The sequence below is a fragment of the Cupressus sempervirens genome, chromosome 10 (genome assembly GCF_028749045.1).
Source record: "Cupressus sempervirens isolate cs-2001-9-10 chromosome 10, ASM2874904v1, whole genome shotgun sequence".
In the NCBI taxonomy this organism is placed as follows: Eukaryota; Viridiplantae; Streptophyta; class Pinopsida; order Cupressales; family Cupressaceae; genus Cupressus; species Cupressus sempervirens.
In genome coordinates this window covers 384187559-384207529 of record NC_143127.1, presented here as the reverse complement: position 1 = coordinate 384207529, position 19971 = coordinate 384187559, and the positions used below count along the sequence as shown (strand labels likewise).

Sequence of the window (19971 nt, the reverse complement as noted above, 5' to 3'; positions counted from 1 at the left end):
TATTAATGCTCTTAGCACTTGGCATAAATGTTGGATGGGCTATATTGATCTTATCTTTGTAATTTATTTAATGGATCTAATTCTATTGTTGGATGATGTCTTTTGTTATTTTCATTTGAGGATAAATATTAATTCTATATAAAGACTTCAAAGACAATAAGCTGAAAATTTATTTTAGAGGTTGTAGATAGATAGACAGATAGATGAATAGATAGATAGGTAGGTAGGTGGTCAAGTAGGTGAGCAGGTAGGCAAACAACTAGTAGTGGACATCATTAATAAATCATTAATAACATTTTTCACAAAATAATGTGTACCCCTCACTAGGTTGGTATCTCAATATTTGGATTATTGGACTAGGAGATAGAAAATCCCCTCCTTTGTGACACTGTGTTGTTACAGATGGGAGTGGAAATAATGTATGTTTCTTCTTTAAAAATGTTTGATGAGGGAGAGCTTCATTTAAGGTGGAATGAATTTAAAAATTGAAATTACATATGCAAGGAAGTCCATATCTATGGTTGTATCCATATGTATATGTGGGCATATACAAGAGGCATTAAATGCAAGTATATCTGCAAATATATATGCATGTGCATGAGCACACGCACACATGAACATATGCATGTATTTAATTACTAACGTTGTGTAATGCAACAAATGATGGTGAAACAGGATGATGTGATTACTAATTTTATCAACATTAATTCCAATTCTTGATGATTCAAGTTTGTAATTGCTTTGGTTAGTAAGCATACACAATATTTAGAATTCACTTTGAATGGCTTACTAACAATGATTTTAGTTAAAGAGAGGCATGATGTAAGTAGGAATGTGGACAAGAGTCGAACGGATGATCTATTATGATGACTAGTAGGGATCTTCAACATGAGAACCAACACATCGAGAAGTTCATACCATAGCACCGATACAAGAACTATGCTTGGCCTCAAGAAGGCTTCTCTAAGGTAGACCTAGATTTTGAAACTCCACAAATCAATGTGGAAGATGTATCTTGTATCTTGTTACGTCCCATATTTTTTTTAAATTTAAAATGTTCTATATAGCTATTGGGATTTCATGTGAATTGTAAATGGCTGGTTAAACTGGTTATTTGCTATGATTTCACGTAAATTAGAAATGGTTGGTTAAATTAGTTATTTGTTATGATTTCATGTGAATTTGAAATGGTTAATATGGTTATTTGTTATGATTATTTTAATTGCATTTGAATGATTTTGAAGAGTGGTTTCACCATGTTATTCCTCCTTGCAAGTGTGCAACAAAAGAGGGATAGCATTGGCAAAGAGTTTATAGAGCACGAGCACAAACCTGCCACCGAGTTGTTAGGTATTCATCTAAACCACTTTGGCCAGGGAGAAGCAAACTATTACAAACTAAGTAGTACTAGGTATCCATCATGAGTTGACTAGGTCTTCTAATCTAAAAGATATATATAAGACAATAAGTGAAATAAAATTGCTATCTTTATTTTTAAACCTAGGTGTGTTTTGCACCATAGGATGTCGGATATGACATAGTATAAATAATATCCATTGTACTATATTGGTACGTATTACATTATATATGTATATATATGTATACGAATATTTTAATATAACTATATGTGTATAAATAACACATACCAATGCACTTAAATAATGTGAGTATTGTTTATAATAGTATGGGTGAAATTCAATTCCCATATCAATATAATTTAACTCAAAGTCTATCAACCTCTTATGATTCCTTTTAAATATATCATCCTTTACATTTATTCATAATTTGCCAAGATTGTAAACACATGTCATGCCAGCTTGTATTCTTCATGCACGTAAACCCTTTTGCTTGTTTGTTCCTGTGATAACCGAGCTTTCCTCTATATATTTTGCAATCACAGTTGCTCAAGGGTGTGCTCACACAGTTCATCAATTATCGTTGCCAAATTTGCAGTGGTTCGATCTGAAATACACATTTATAACTATTTCCCTGCTAGCTTATACAAGACAATAATATCCGCTTAGAGTATCATTAGAGTTTGTTGCTTGGGCAACAAAAGCAAGCGATTCATACTTTTAAGCCCTCTTACTAGGCCATTTTCCTAAATTGTTCATGTTATTTCCATGTTACCAGATAATAGGCTACAACTCATAATTTTCTCATGATGGTCTAGTAAGACCCTATATGTAAGTACGACTGAACTAGAGTAGGATTGTTATACAAATCATGCAAGTAGTTTGTGGGCGTATAACGAGTGTTTGGTTTACAATAATTTCTTTGCTAAAGCTTATGTATCACCTTGAGAAGAATATTTTGAACATGTTGTGTGCTTCCAACATACAGTGACATTGATTTCATAAGTCTTTAAGATCGGGAAAGCCTATCCTTGGTTGAAAAGTATCTTGTTACATGGAAATCGTAACTCTTCCTTTCCCTCTTTTTAGAAATTTCTTTAATACAAAAGATAATATTTTGCATCATTAATAAAATATAATGTAAGTTGGAAAGTTACACCAAAGATCATCAAGGAGAGCCAAGTATGGTTGAGATGAGTGGTGGTCTATATGAATTGTACAAGATGGTTAACTTGCAAAAAATAGGAAGAAATGTCAGAATTATGATAAATTATAAACTGGAAATAGTAATCTAGTCAATTCATGGTGGAAATTGGATATTGGTAATGTCTGTCAAGTCAAACAATGGGTGATCGTGCACATGGTGTCTTTTACAAATCTTTGGTCAAGGTAGGTTTAGTGGCGAATGATGCTACTATGATCACCAAAGTAACTAATAGTCAAATGGATAGTCTATTAGGAGGTTTTCACAGTCTAGCCAACTATGTAGTTGACAACTCTAAACACTAGGATGCTCAAGTGTCAAGACGAGATGGTGTACATGTGCCTCATCCTATCCATGGTTGGGAGGCTTATGGAGGTCATGCCTCTGACAATGTTTTACCTCTCCTCTGAATGCCAAGACTTACACAGAACAAATCGAATTCTACTTCACCTGACATTGTGTGATCGGAACCTTCCTAGTATTTCATCATTCTCCTTCCATTTGCATTGTATTTCAGTTTCAGCTCTGTATATCTTAATGCAGTTATTTTTCTGAATAAATGGAATGATGGTTAAAGTATCGCAGCTAGAATTTGTTTAATTATCATGTGTAATATATTTCAGCTGATCTAATTGATCAATTCTTCAAAGTTTATCAAAGATTGGTCAATCATCAGCTGGGAGTTAAGACTTTAACATGAGAATGAAATTAAATAGTTATTTTCGTCATTCATCTTTCATGAGGACGGGTAGCTAGTTTGTTTTGATTTGTTAAAGATTTTTTTTTTAAATTAAGGCTTTGAAAATTTTAACTATTAAACGTCTTGTAATGAAATAATAAATAGATATTGATAACTAGAAGCTGGACTGCACGCAGCAGGTATAAACTTGGTAATATTAAGTATTCTGATCTCTTAGAGGATCTAGGCAAGACTGGAGATTCTCTTCCCTCCATTCTTTACTAAGAGTACCCATAGTGAATGTAGGTGTAGCAATTAACATTTTTAATAATAGAAATTTTAAGTCCTCGGCCTATTATCGAGCCAAAAAGAATCATCTGATTCAAAAACCAAAATTGCCCCAAAACAATATTAATATGTGGAGGAAAAGGAATAACCATGCTTATTTGCTGAGAATAGAATATCTAGATATTGGGAGCTAAAACTACAGTTACAATTTTTCTTTATTATATTAAAAATATAAGTAATGCACACAGGTCATAAATTAAACCAGTTTCTCAAGTCCAAAGATCATAAAACCAGCACTCAAAATTAATAGACGCTTACCATCAGCCGTTAGGGGATAAGAAAAGTGCTGCGTGGATTCTATTAACACAACGATATTGAGATAATACCAAAGAAACAGAGCTTCTCGCCATGGCCAATACCTTTCTAATTCACATTTTAGAAGACAAGTTGAAATGCACATGAAAAATATGTGAGTTATCCATCAATACAACCTCTCCTCCTTCAATGTAGAAAAAAGCTTTATGGTGAAGTGCCTTGACAAATTCTACAGGACAATTAAATCCGCAGTTAGGAGACATAATTGCTTCTTCAGATAAGGTATTGAACTTTTACTGCCAAAATTTCCAAATTTCTAACACTTAGCAAATTCATGTGGATAAAATTACAAGATTTTGTTAAACATATGCCGTTGACTATTAAATAAACGTGATTCTATAGGTACAGTATTGAAATTGGCTCGCAGCTACCAAGAATCTCCAACTAGAGATACCTATGCAAGGAGGATTGGTTACAGCCTTTAGCCTGAAATATCATCATCCGTTCACAATCAATAAAGTGGTGTCTGTCTAGCTTAGCTCCATGTATTGGTTTCTTTCAACCAATACAAAAAGATTTGGCCAGGTAAGAAGAGAACTAAAAATGTATCTTCGTCAATGGACTAGTACCTAAATGATGGATGAATCATGAATGTAACCCAACCATAAGTCACTTACAAAAGTTCAAGAGGCGATTGAGGGACTGTTGTCACATCTTGGTAGATTCATTCACTTAAGATTAATTGAATGAATCCCATGAGCAATTTCTCTCTCTCTAGGGTCACCATCCTCCAAAGTAACCCCCCTCGGATCTTCTGTTACCAAGAGCGGAAGCACACCATTCGTACTCCAGTGGTGTGCAACATGATCTCTGGAAGTGGCTCCAAGCGTAATTGCAAATATTGCATCAAAACCTCCGGCACCAGGAACTCCAGCCAAAAGCACACCTTCCATTTTCATCGTACTGTCTAGCATACGGGTCTGTGATTCAGGTTCAATCTGTCATAGAAAGTTCAAACAAAACACGAACTTTAAGATGAATATATTTATAGATTATGCGGATGCAATATAACAAAAGCTACATTATCTTTCCCTTAATAAGAATTATATATAATGATGAATAACTATGCTTAAGAGTTTAGGAATCTTCAGTCTTTTATGAGTTCTATCTAATTTACAATGAGCTAAAACACATGATGCAGAAAAAAATGTACATTAGAAATCTCCAGTAAATGACATCCTACGACTTATGAGAAGGTAAGATAAGTTGTCCATACACGAGATCAAAAAGATAGTTAAAAGAGATTGCTTCAAAAGGTGACTTCTATCTTTGCGGTAAATGAAACAGAAAATGGAACTTACTGGAACTCCTGCAGCTTCTCCAATGTGCCTCAAAAGATTTCTAACCTCCAGCATAGCTTGCCGTGCTCCCAACAAAGCTTTGATAGTTGCATGATGACCAAAATCAGCCTTATGATGATCCATCCACTACATAGTACTCATTATTAGCATAGCTGAAAACTTTTGTACGTACATGTTTAATAGAATAACTACCCTTGTCAAACATGAACAATGGTTACAGGGAAAAAAGAAAACCAGAAAGAAAATAGCATGAATAATCAGATTGTACCAAGATAAATTTCTTTAAATTCACAGCTTCACAGCTATCTCCATTTCTTCCCTTTTTAGTATTATATTTTAAATCAGAAGGCAACGTAACAAATGTTATGATATCTCACTCAAAATCACTGTTATTGGAGCAAACTATATTGATTGTGATTTCAATAGGTCTGTCCGAGTGTATTGTAGTTAGCATTCACCATATTGAACTTTCTAACCGGTACAAGTATATTTAAAAATAATGCACAAGTATTTACACAGTATCCATCACCCGTCTAATAAATGAGTAGTAATATCTGCTATTTTTACTAAATTGAATTCTGACAGATCGGATTTTACATCTTCAAGTGGTTGTTAATGTTAACTTCATATGGTGAGAATTGTGATTAAAAATCATGCCCAACATATTTCAAAGGTAAAGGTATATCAATATATTAATGAATGTTGTGTAATAAGAGAGGATTAGCAGAGTAACGTTCTGTTTTGACAACTGACAAAGCTTTGGACAATCTCCATAAAAGATTTGATTGGCATAGAGCATGTCCCTGAAGGCTTGTTTGTGTCACAAAGAATATAAAGCTTGCAAGTCGCATACCCTCTACATTATATGTTTTTGGCACGAGAAGCATATAGTTAAGATGAGAGTAGTAGCTCACATGGTTAAAGATAATTGCAGACCACAGACAAGCACACTCAAAACCCATTCTAGGAAAAAAAAAAATCCTAAATAAAGCACAGGTTTTAAATATATAATCATGTACCCACTTCCAGTCATCTTTAGTTTTTATGAAACATCCCAAAATAATATGTAATATTTTAGCAGACATTTGCAGCACCAATTACTTTACCTCTATAGGACTTGGGATGAATAAGCTTCATCTTTTGGAGTATGAATCATGGATAGAAAACCCTGTCATGTAAAGGCAAACAGATAACATTTTTGACAGTTGTGTTGATATTTGGGCTGACAGCACAAGTTTATTTTTGGTTGAACATGAGTTATCTAGTTTGCTTTAGAGGATATTGTTGAAATGTTTATGGAGTATGGCTGTGCTCTGTGTTGATCCACAACTCATAATAATTCCCAGAGCATGTGTTGGAGGCCAACTGACAAGGTGTTATATAATTGAGCCGGCCTAATTTAGGTTGTCAAAGTGTTGCATATGATTTCTTAGATCCACAGAGTGCCGACAGAGTGATAACCACCTTGAATGGCTCACTATGTTCTGTGTGTCATGGATCAGTTATTTTAAGGCTGGCCTAAGTCATAATACAAGTTTCTTCTTTATGTCCTGTTGATGTCGATCTAGTTAGTGGTTTTTTAAGTACAGTGGAGGATATATAAAGAAGGATGATTCATTTTGACAAGTTAATGTGTGTGTGTGGAATAAGAGAGATCAGATCAATTAAGAATGAAATGTTCAAAGTCAGTTTGACAGGATAATTGAGCTACAAAGGGACTGCAACATCAGCATATGATACATGCTCCTTCTACAGAAGCTCATGCTTTTATTCTAATTGAAATCTTAATGTATCTGTTCTGAGATGATATCACTGTATCTTGTTCAACAAATCATCCCTGGGAGCAGTGAGCTTCCTTAGGTTGTAAGAATTAAAATTAATATTGCAGACTTTATTTCATATAGTGTAAGTTAACTCTCTTACGATAATAGATAAGCTTATATTATTAGTTAATGGTTATCTATTTGTAATTTATTGTAAGTAATAGAATGTTTCTAATATTAGTTAGTCTGTAGTTTTCTATTAGCTTTCTTTAGCTTCTTTTAGTTAGACTAAAATGTTTCTATTTTTTACGATCATTTCCTAAGAGAACAATGTTCAATTCTTTTGTATATATTGATCTCTCAGTCTCTGTTAATAACAAGCAAGTATTTTATTAATTACTTCGTAACATGTTTCTAATCTTAGTCTGTAGTTTTTTGTTAGCTTTCTTTAGCTTTCTTTTAGTTAGACTAGAATGTTTCTATTCTTTACGATCATTTCCTAAGAGAACATTATTCAATTCTTTTGTATATATTGATCTCTCGATCTCTGTTGAAAACAAGCAAGTATTTTATTAATTACTTAGTAATACGGTATTCGAGCGAATACTTTAATTTTTTTCAAAAAAATTATAATTTCTTTTGTAGTTATTTGCCTTAATTTTTTGAAATTGTTTTTGAGATTTTCTCTACAACTTGTCTAGGGTTTCCGTTTTTTTTGAGAAATTCATCTATTCAAACCTAAGTTTTGGCTAGGGTTTTTTGGAGACAAGGTCTGCAAAATCGCGTTTATTTCTAAGCTCAGAGTTGGAAAATTTTCTTTTGCAACTCATGATCTCTATCACTAGAAAACGCGACTTTTTTGTCTACAAATTGCATGTATATAACTCGTGTCTAAAGCAGCTCGCGACTGGAAATCATTGAATCTAACCAGGAAAAGGGTCATTTTACTTACCTTCACTACCCCTTTGTATTCAACCTCTGTAGAGGAGAGAGAAATTGCCTGTTGCTTCTTACTAGTAGTCAGTGAACCAATCTTGGCGGTGGGTGAAATGACAAGAGGCACCTAAATCAATGTACAAGGCAGAGGATTTCACATGATCTGCTGGTCTTTTAACCATGAAGGTGTAAAAGGTAGATTTTGTTTGCTCGGTGTGCTCTGCACTGTTTGCTTTGGACTGTGAACCAGATTCCTTAGATTGGGCAGCTAAGTGTTTCTGACATTCAACCATCATGTGACCAAACTTGTGGCAATAGCTGCATTGAATGTTCTTCTTCCGAGAGTCTTTTGAAGTTGGAGCAAATGACTTTTGCTGAGAAGACTATTGAGACTTGCCTTTATCCTTCTAAAAGGATTTAGCAGCAAAGGCTTTCTTTGTGGAGATGAAGTTGGGACTACTACCAAACTGTTGTTTCCACTGATCTTGTTGAAGCAAAAATGTGCAAAGATCTATGAACTTTTAATCAACACTAGAAGACCTAATGTTAAGAGTCTCGATAAAATGCTCGTAGGACTTGGGTAAACTCCAGAGAGTAATAACCACAATGTCCTCTTCCTCCATCTTGCGACAAATGGCAAGCAACTGGTCACGGATTTTCTGAATCCTATTCAAGTGAGCCTGAAGTGATATTCGCTCATCCATGATAATTGAAAACAGAGTGTTCTTCAAAAAGAAAGCTCTGCTATTGTCAAAAGTCTCATGAATATTCTTGAGATATGACAGCTAGATCGAATCTAAGAGAGCTGATTACCAGCTAGGGATAATTTGAGAAGCATCACCGCCTCCCAATTATTCAAATCTCATGCATCCTGATCACTATCAAGGGCAGTCGGATGCTATGTAACACCCAGAACAATCTTATTAGTATTCTGATATTCAAAAATTGCTATTATCTATTGCTTCCAAGTCCCATAATATTGGCCATTGAATTTGGAATCTCTTGAGAAAAATATTAGTCAGAGATGCCATAGCACATTTTTCAATGAAAAAGTGTAAAAATTTGAGAAAGCACATTCTTTGAGGCAAAAAAATAGAAGACGCAAAAAAGTTGAAGGGGTACCCAGAAGAGAGCTCAAAAAACCCAAAAATATTATGTTGTCGGTTTCTAGAGCCGCAGGCTTGAAAATTGAAGCAAAAAAATCGAGGCACCCAGAAAAATCTGAAAATAACCCATTTGAGCTCTTGAAAAACCCAGCAAAAATCTATAATTGAAAAAAAAATTGAGCCCAAAAATTAGAGTTTTTGAACAAAACCCTAGTTAGCAGCCATGGAGGGTCGGATTGGTAGGAAAAATGGCGATTTCAAAGAAAATAAGGCTGATTTTACACAAAGAGAAAGTTGCATGCAAAGACGACTATGGAGGTTAGAGGATGAACTCAAAACATGACACGATCTTCTAGTCACAGGTGTGTGAAAGTGGCAAAAACGACTGCGAAAGAAAACGTCACAAAAAACTCCAAATAGTCACGCAAGATGAATTGCACAAACTTGAGCAAGAAAAACAACCTTTTTTCCTTGGGTAGATTTAGTGATTTCCGATCACAAGCTACTTCAGACACGAGTTATATACACATGATTTGTAGACAAAAAAGTCACAATTTTCCAATGACAGAGATCACGAGTTGGAGAAGAATTTTTTCCAGTTCTGCACTTTAAAAAAAAATCAATTTTGCAACCCTTGTCTCCAAAAAACCCTAGCCGAAACTCAAGTTTGAACAAACGAATTTCTCAAAAAAAAGGGAAACCCTAGACAAGTTGTAGAGAAAATCTCAAAAATAATTTTGAGAAATTAAGGCAAATAACTTACGAACAAAATTAAATTTTCAAATAAAAATTATAATATTTGCTCTGATACCATATTACGAAGTAATTGGTAAAATACTTGCTTGTTATTAACAAAGACCGAGAGGTCAATATATACAAAAGAATTGATCGATGTTTCCTTAAGAAAAGATTGTAAAGAATAGAAACATTCTATTCTAGCTAAAAGAAAGCTAACAGAAAGCTACAGACTAACTAATATTAGAAACATTCTAATATTTACAATAGATTAGAAATAGATAACCATTAACTAATAATAGAAACTTATCTGTTATCGTAATACCCACAGAGAGTGAGTTGCTTGCCATGGGTCGCAAGGTGGAGGAAGAGGACATTGTGGTTATCACTCTCCGGAGATTACCCAAGTCCTACAAGCATTTTATTGAGACTCTCAACATCATGTCTTTTGATGTTTCTCTAAAGTTCACAGATCTTTGCACACTTCTCTTTTAGCAAGATCGGTGGAAACAAAAGTTCGATAGCAATTCCAGCTCCACCTCCACAGAGCAGGCCTTTTCTATTGAATTCTTTCAGAAGGATAAAAGCAAAACTCAGAAAAAGTCCTCTGCTCCAACTTCAAAAGGCTCCCTGAAGAACATTCAATGCAACAATTGCCACAAGTTTGGTCACATGAAGGTTGAATGTTGAAAACAGCTGCCCAATCTAAGCAATCAGGTTTGCAGCCCAAAGCAAATAGTGCAGAACACACTCAATAGATAGAATCTTCCTTTTACGCCTTCATAGTTAAAAGACCAGCTGATCATGTCAAGTCGTCTACCTGGTACATTGATTCAGGTGCCTCTCATCATTTCACCCACCGCCGACACTAGTTCACTAACTAACAGCCTTACTCTGTAATAACCCCAACTGGCTATATCCTTACCAAGCATCAATTACCTTTGTTAATCAACAGTCTAACATTTTGTCAAACATTTGGCAGTTTTTATTGTTATTGTTACAAATTTGATAATCTAAATTTTTGAAATCACACTAGAGAATGCAATTGGGCACTTACAATTTCAAATCAATTTAATACTAAGTTTGTATGAATGCCAACATTTATTCATAATTATGCCATACAAATTGTGCCCTTATATAATTTTTAAAAACAAAGGATTTGCTCCAGTTTTAATTCATTATCAACAATGTTTCAAACATGCTATAGCAGCAATAATATATTAAAATGCCAAGAACCTAGAAATATAGATTAGCGTTGCCTTTTAATTTGCAGTCCAATGTGAATCTACAACAGCCCCAATAATATATATTGCAGGCCTTCCAAGGATAAATGTAGTGCTCAAAATGTCAAACCACTGCCTTGAGGAATATCAACATCCCTTTACCATGCACAATGACTCTCCAAAATTAATCATAGGTCTTCCAACGTTTCCAGCAGCCAATGAATTCTCTTCCAAATCAAACAAATCCCTTAGCATTAAATGGCTTCTCAGATACAATGTAAGAAAGTAGAGAAGCTTCAACCAATGCAACATGTAACAATCACTATACTTCAACAATGATTCAAAATAACTCTTAAGACTAATTCACAATACCTCGGCTATGAATTACCAAGCAACTCAAAACAAAATCTCAAATTTGAATATACAATACTTCAGCTATACATCCAATGGAACAACTCAGAATTCAAACCCTTATACTTCAGCAAGGGCACAAAAAAATCAAAACTCAGAAAAAACCACAGGCATCAAAAGCAAATAAAACATCCAAGCATGCTTTTCTCAACAAATGGGCTTGTATTTATAACCTCTAGATGCCCTTTTTGTTGCCAAAATGTAACTTCACTCAAGAAGCTTCACCACACAACATTAATTAGAAGCTTCTATTAGATTCTTTCACTTGAATTAGCTAATTAATAAATGGCTCTTTCCAACGATAACTCAACTCTCAACTTAAGTGAAATTATAAAGTTAAATTATAACTTTATAATAAGCCATTTAATAAATTAATAATAATTTGGCCATTAAAAATATAATAACTCCCAAAATACTCATCATTTAAATATGTCGTTTGAAATAGGAGTTATACCTATTATTTGTCCATGTGACCAAATGCACTTTCCAAAAATAGGAAGGGTCCATCTCAATCAACATCCAACTTATCACAAATAGTAAGTACGGAAAACTAAGCCTAAACAAAGTTCAATCTGAGCCAAATGAAGACCAACCTGTAGCTCACTGAATTATGGCGAAGACAGAACCCTCCCAAGCCAAGCCACTGCCTCAAAAGACCCTCTATCCACAATAATTAGCCTACGAGGATCACAATAATAGGCTAATCCCTAAAGCTCCAATGCTGGCAAAAATGGGGACATTACATACTCAAATTCTGTTATTTTTTGTGGCGAAGAAGAGTACATCATTGTCAGCAAAGGCAACATTCAAATTCAGTCTACTGGGAGGAATCTCATTTTCCTCAAGGTGTACTACGTTCTAGGGATGGAACTAAATCTACTCTTAGTCAGTCAGTTGCTACAACATTCTCCACATTTGGATGTCACCTTCAATTCACATCAGTGTACCATCACTGATAGAGAGACTCGATCTATTGTTGCAAAGGGTCTTAAAGATCATGGTCTTTTCTGACTTACTGATTCTCGAGACTTAGCTATGGCTGCTTGATGGTCTTCTGTTAGCACACTTTGACATCAGTGGTATGGGCACTTAAATGTGCATTCTCTCTCTCAACTTGCTCAAGAAGAGCTTGTCCCCAGATTGCTAGAGATTCTCACACAGCAATATGGTGCTTGTGATGCATGCCAGACTGGGAAGCAACATTGCACACCTTTAACTAGTGGCAATTTATGGCGAGCTTCTCAAGTACTTTAGCTTGTTCATGCTGATATTTGTGGCCCTATGGTCACTCATGTTCTTGGGTCCAGGTATTTTCTATTGTTCATTAATGATTTCAATAGAAAAATGTTGGTATATTTTCTTAAAAAGAAATCATATGCATTTCTTGTATTTCAAAAATTTAAACCTTTAGTTGTAAAAGAGTCTGGGGAATCTATAATTACTCTTAGAGAGGAGGCGGGGGGCGAATTTTGTTCTAATGCATTCTCTAGCTTCTTGGATAAGCATGGCATGAAATGCCACTTAACCACACCCCACACACCATAACAGAACAGTGTAGTTGAATGTCGAAACAAAACAATCATCGAGATGGCTCGCTCCATGCTTAAACAAAGACATGTTCTGAAGAAGTTTTGGGCAGAAGTAGTTAACACTATAGTTTATCTTTTGAACGGATCACCCATAGTGGTGGTCAAAGGTAAGATTGTGGAAGAGGCCTGGTCAGGTCGCAAGCCCAGAATCAATCACCTGAAAGTTTTTGGCTCCCTTGCTTTTGTTTGGATCCCTAATGCGTCCCGCACCAAGTTGGATGCCAAGAGTCAGAAACTCATACTTGTTGGATACAATAGTCTTCACAAAGCCTACCGCTTGATTGACACTAAGACATATCGTCTCTTGTACACTCGTGATGTAGTCTTTGATGAGCAGCGGGGACCATTTATGCTTGTTTCTCCTATTTCTGATCTAGCAGACCAACCTATGAAAGCTCATGATTTGGGAGTCAGATTCTATTATGTCCACCTGATGGGAGGGCTCCAGTAGCTCCTGCAGCTCCAGTTATACCAGCGATCCCTATACAGACACCTCCAGCTTCTCCTACAAAATCACCCAAATTTATAGATGCTTCACTTCAGTTTGATCCAGATTCTTCAGATGGGGAACTTGATCATAGAGCATCTCCTAATACTAATGTTGGTCATTCTCCTCTCCGGCCTAAGTGGTAGGCTAAGACACTTGCTTATCTTCGTAATGATGGGCTCATTAATGGGAGAAATGCTCGGAAAAAGAGAAAACCTACAGAGTTTGTAAACTTTGCTCTTATAGCTAACATTTACGATGTGTTTGAACCTCAAACATATTTTGAGGCTAAAGGAATTCTAGAGTGGGATAGGTCATGACATCTGAACACTAGAGCTTATTGAAGAATAACACTTGGGTCCTTTCTAATCTTCCACCAGGGAAGAAACCCATTGGCTGCAAATGGGTTTACAAAATCAAATACAAATCTTATGGTACTTTGGATAAGTACAAAGCTCATTTAGTTTCAAAGGGTTTTTCTCAGCATCAAGGTATTGATTATGAGGAGACCATTTCCCCTACTTCAAAGATGAGCACAATCAAATTAGTCCTAGCCATGATAGCACTGTTTGACTAGAAGGTCCATCAAATGGACGTCAAGCGTACTTTTCTAAATGGTTATCCCCACGAAGAGTTGTACATAACGCAACATCCTGGTTTCATGTTTGCCGGTAAAGAACATCAAGTTCTCAGATTAGTGAAAGCTCTCTATGGCTTGAAGCAAGCCCCTCGAGCATTGTACATGAAAATTGATAAGTACCTCAGTGATCAAGGCTTCCAAAGGAGTTCTTTAGACTCAAATTTGTACATAAGACTATTGATAGCGACATCATCCTTCTGGTTATTTATGTGGATGATTTGATCATCACTGATAGTTCGGCATCTTTGATTCAAGGAATCAAATAAAATTTATGTCAGTCTTTTGCTATGACTGACCTTGGTATATTCAACTCTCAGTCCAAATATACCAGGGCTTTATTAGACAAATTCCATATGCAAGATTGCAAACTTGCATCTACACCTATCGAGAAAGTTCTCATGTTATCAGCCAAGTCTAATTCTACTCCCATTGATGATACTACATACAAGAAACTAGTAGGGAACCTCATCTACCTCTCTGCTACTAGGCTTGATATCAGCTTCGCAGTCAACTATATCTCACATTTTATAACAACTCAGGTTGATCATTGGCTGGCAGCAAAGCGTGTGCTTTGTTATGTGAAGGTCACTACAAATTTTGGACTTATTTACTTTCGAAGTTCTAATCCTAGACTCAGTGGGTTCACAGATTTAGATTGGGCAGACTTTGTTGACGATAAAGAGTCAACTTTTGTATACGTGTTCAATTTGGGATTTGGTACCGTCACATGGACCAATAAGAAACAGTAGGAAGTTTCTCTCTCCTCTACAAAGGCTGAATACAAAGGAACAGTCCAGGCATTTTGTGAAGTTGTTTAGCTTCGTCGGATGCTTGGGGATATGCAAATGTCACCAACAGGACCTACCACTTTGTTGATAACAAAGGTGTTATCAAATTAGCATAGAATCCAATCTTCCATGAATGAACCAAGTGCTGGTTGGAGACAGGACAATAGACTTGCAGTATGTCGTACCATGGATCAAACTACAAACATTCTCACCAAGCCTCTTGGTCCTGATAAGTTTGTTAAATTCAAAGGACAGCTCGATGTTGTGGATAGATTAAGCATTAAGGGAGGATATTACAATAATAGATAAGCTTCTATTATTAGTTCATGGTTGTATTTGTAATCTATTGTAAATATTAAAAAGTTTCTAATATTCGTTAGTTTGTAGTTTTATGTTAGCTTTCTTTAGCTTTCTTTTAGCTTAAATAGAATGATTATATTCTTTACGATCGTTTCCTAAGGAAATATGGTTCAATTCTTTTGTTTATATTGACCTCTTGATCTCTGTTAATAACAAGTATTTTACCAATTACTTCGTAATAAACTCTCACTGTGGTTTTTTTATAACTGGGTTTTCCATGTAAAACTCCTCATGTTCCTATGTTTATTATTGTGGTGCAGGCTTTTGTCTATTGTTCTTCATTCAGCTATACTTTAAAGCTTAATTTGGAAATGAAATAGTTAATGTTTTATTACATGCCAATTCACCCCCTATTCTCAACATTCCAGTGTGTTCAATGCACTGTCCCTATATGCAACGGCTAATTGCTTTGAACCACAATACAGAATGTTGTATGCAGACCAGATATTGCACAACTTGTTCATCTTGGAAATCGATTAGAACTTTAAGCCTGTGCCATGTTTGAGCTTGGGTGCATTGATAAGTCTTATATGTTACTCTGTTTTGAGCATTACTAGTGTCCGCAATCAAATAAACTCTATTAAGGTCTCAGACATATACCTTAAAACCAGATATTGCATGCAGACCAGATGTTGGACAGACAGATATTGCAGACCAGACATAAGCCTCAGTACAGAATGTTGTATGCAGACCAGATATTGCACATTTCATTCATCTTGGAAACGGATTAGAACCTTGAACCTGTGCCATGTCTAAGCTAGGGTGCATTGAGAAACTTTATATGTTCCTCTTTTTTAAAGCATTACTAGTGCTTGCACTTAAATCAAACTCTATTAAGGTCTCAGACATAAACCCCCTCGCCCCATGTGACACAACCAAAAAACATTACAAAATGTCTTTAGTGGTTCTTTCAAAGATTTAGATTTCTTATACAAATTTATTCATCCTATTTTATGACATATCTCCTTTTGGCCTTATAAAGTCTCAATAGTCACCATGATCTGAGTGAAACTTTGCACAAGATTTTGTGTATGATTTTGTTGCTAACAGTATGGTTGTGCACATTGGGTTTAGAAAGTCTTGAAGTTGGTTAAACCAATGAAGACATGTTGGAACGGTATGATGTGTTGGGAACAAAGTCTCAGCCATTACAGTTTTATCTAAAAATGATTTTTACTTCCTGAGAAGTTAAATGGTTCCAGACAAACTAATCAAGCCATCATAATATTAATGGGAAAATTCCATGACACATCTTGTTGATCTGCATATGCTATGAATTAGGAAGAAAATGATGTGTAAGTGGTTGGTATCTGGTTGATCATATTGTTAATTGCAGAGTTCAAATCCTGCAAATTTTTAATTTGTTTAATTGTGACTCTTTAACTTTTCATATGTTGGGAATGTTCCTTCAAGAGGAAAAAAGAAACTAAGCATATTTAGGAAAAGAACACATTCATCGTATTTATATAAATGTAGATCATAAGGCATGGTATGAAAACTTTATATGCACCTTTTCAGCTAAACTTTTGCTACAGTTCTCTATAACCATTTTATAATTCTCTGGCTGCTCTTCAGCTATATGCTTTAAGAAAAGTAGCTCTCTCTCCAAGGACATATTTGACTCTGCTAATTTTTTCCATATTACTTCAGAATTTTGTGGATCTCTCTTCCTCCATGATTGAACTGCACCTACCATAGATGGTGTGCAAGATCCACCATATCCTGGTTCCCCCAATAGCTGCATAAATAGTTACCACATTTACATTTAGAACTTAAAATGGAAAAGGAAAAGATACTGAATATCAATACCTATTCTTCTTTTTCAAATGTATTTCCTTTATGTTGGACAATTTCTACATCAATGTATTGTGATTGGAGGAATTTCTAGTCTCTACATGCAACAGCTTGCCTGAAAATACTTCCGAATATGTGGATAAAGGCTCAAAAAAACTCACCAAGGCCATAAATGGAGGTAAGGCGTACTCGACCCTCTCATTATCCCATGTGCATTTTAGTATCTCAGTAATAGCCTCCAAAAATGATTTACTTTGCCTGCTAACCTGCATTTGTCGAAACAAAAAAATAAACTGCTACAATTGCAAACAAAGTTTGGAATAGTTAGAGTTACACATAATATAGGTTTTAACTCCATGTATATTAAAAGGATTCAGAGGCAAGTTTTACACCATATTAAACTTTATACCTATCAATTAGTTATAAAACAAAAACAGTCCTCAACTAGAAACAGGAATAGCAGTGCCATTGAAGCAAAGATTGAAAGATGTACACAAGCAACAGTTTTAAACTTTTAGTTAGCATTAAAATAAAAATGAGTAAAACAGATATAAAGAGTTGAAACTATCATAAACTTCTTTACATTAAATTGCCTTGAATCTAGGCTGTCAAATTGGAGATGGGTACCGGCCCTACAGATACAGTGATATGAATATGCTGGGACAGCATGTCTTTTTTTGGGGGGAGTGCAGGTGGGCAGGGTGGAGGCAGTCATTGGGTACATTATAAGTACATCGGTACAAATCTCTCTCTCTCTCTCTCTCTCTCTCTCTCTCTCTATCTATCTATATATATATATATATTCATTTAAATTCTATTCTAGTGTTTAACAATATAGTATATTTTGATATTGCTGTCAGGATTCAACTGCGCAGTTTTTAAGTCAAACTTATTGACTAATGGGTCAATGAGTTTGACTCGAAAACTGCACAGTTAATCCTCATAGCAATATAACAATATACTACATTGTCAAATAAAAAAAGGGCAGTGTATGCTATACATATAGAACTTGAAATGCCAGTTAAAAAATGATGTTTCAGTATAACATACCAAATTGAAATAATTGAGCATAACAAAATTGCAACATGAACTAGAACCATTGAACATTCAACATAGTAACATAGTCATACCCAATAGTAACATTCAAAAATCAAAATTCAAATAGAAATTCAAGCACCTATCCCAGCAGTGAAGTGGTTGCAGAATGGCAGAGGTGGGGGTACTCGGATACTCCAAGTACCCAATGTGGGGATGTCCTAGGGACGGGTACTTTGAGGTTTTGGTGTGTGCGTGTGTGGGAGGGAGGGTGCAAGTCCCCAGGTTTCATTGAAAATTTCTAAAGAGTATGAGCATATGATCAACAAAAGTCAACAGGCTGTATTGACATTGATGATGTCTAGAGCCTATTTTAGGCACTATGTCAAACATGAGATTCAAAGGGGCTCATGGTGTTAAAATAGGGCAGATTTCATATAAGCATGTAACCAATCTTTTATCCTTACTGCAAAAACTGCAAAGTATGGTAGAATCTCGCTAGAGATTATATAGGGACTCCAGAGCTCACTAAAGACACATGAATGATCAATTATACCTGAATATTTGTTAACAAGTTGAGACTCGTTTATTTTTAAAAGAAATTCAAAAGGGATTTTTTAAGATCTAGGAGGCATTGATTTTAAATAACTTTTGGATTATGGGGAGCATCCATTTAGTGCAGAATATGTCACCAAACACAATGATCTGGGCAGAGTCAACCAAGACTCACAGCATAAAAGTGAAGGGGACTCCAAAAGCTGGCAGAACTACAGGAATCAGCTATCAGCAGCAAATCATAGGAACATTCCAACAAAAATGTTCATGGATCCAATGATTGATCAGTGCACAAAAATAATCCAAAGTTCCAAATACAAAAATGTGAGAGATGAGCCTCAAAATAAGTTAAAAACAGAAAAGGGATGAGCATCAACCCTTCAAGTGCAAAACCAGCTAATAACTTCAAAACCAAACAAGTTAACAAAATCTCGGAAACAAAATAAAAAATAATAACTCTTTTGATTTTATTGATGATTGAGAGAAAGGAATAGCAAAAGAAATGAAAGAAAACTCCGAAATTTCAAATCTGTTATCCTCAAACACAAAATTCAAAAAAATGACAAAGCCCCATAGATAAAAATTTCAATTTCTGATTCAAAATTCAAACATTTAAAAAATTGAGAATAGCCTACTTAGAAAATAAAAACAATATGAGATATTAACAATATCAGATTTCCACAATCTATTAGTAATGTTTTTAGTTTCTGGATTCGATTGTGTCAAGTTTTTAGCATCAACGTTTTGGATCACACTCTATGATCCATCATCAAGATAAGAGAGAAGGAAAGAAAAGAAAGAAAGATATGTAGACTCGCCTAATCTGAGAGGAATTAAAAGACGGGAAGAGAGAATAATCATGCAATACAAGGCAAAGAAGGGAAAAAGAAAGGAATAAAGAATCAACTAAAAAGAAACCACAGAAAGAACAATTATGCAATACAAGGCAAAGTAGGGAAAAAGAAAGGAATAAAAAATCAAGTAAAAAGAAACCACAATAAACAACCTAATGCCCACAATATACACAGAAAAATCAAGTGCCCAATAATAGGCAAATAAACACTAAATTCAATAAAAACCAACAAAATACCAGACCTAGAAACTATAACAAAGCAAAAATATATATGCATAAAAAAGAAAAGAGCAATAAATAAAGACAAATACAAAAAGGGACATACATCTATAAAAAGAGGAATAATGTAAAAGAGGAAATGTAAATAAATATAAGTAAATATAAATATAAAACCAAAGGTGGAAAAAATGAGAATCACTCCAAATCAACAATAATACAAACATAAACAGGAATAAAAACAAAAAAAGAATAAACAACCTATATAAATAAACAAT

At 34.9% G+C, this 19971-nt stretch overlaps 1 protein-coding gene across 5 annotated transcripts in view; it reads right to left on the bottom strand.

Moving 5' to 3' along the window:
• Positions 1–3853: 3853 nt before the first annotated feature.
• Positions 3854–19971, bottom strand: part of LOC149534276 (GHMP kinase family protein) — a 64405-nt gene continuing 48287 nt past the window's right edge. For 3 of the 5 annotated variants that reach the window (XM_089807513.1, XM_089807511.1, XM_089807512.1), the window contains exons 8-11: positions 17196–17300; positions 16751–16978; positions 5203–5328; positions 4196–4839 (exon numbers count right to left, since the gene is read on the bottom strand). In XM_089807513.1, the coding sequence (XP_089663639.1) occupies positions 4570–4839; positions 5203–5328; positions 16751–16978; positions 17196–17300 (729 nt within the window). In that variant the 3' untranslated portion in view covers positions 4196–4569. Of the gene's footprint in view, positions 4071–4195; positions 4840–5202; positions 5329–16750; positions 16979–17195; positions 17301–19971 lie in introns of those variants that run through there. The other 2 variants (XR_016358081.1, XR_016358080.1) reach the window with 2 other exon arrangements.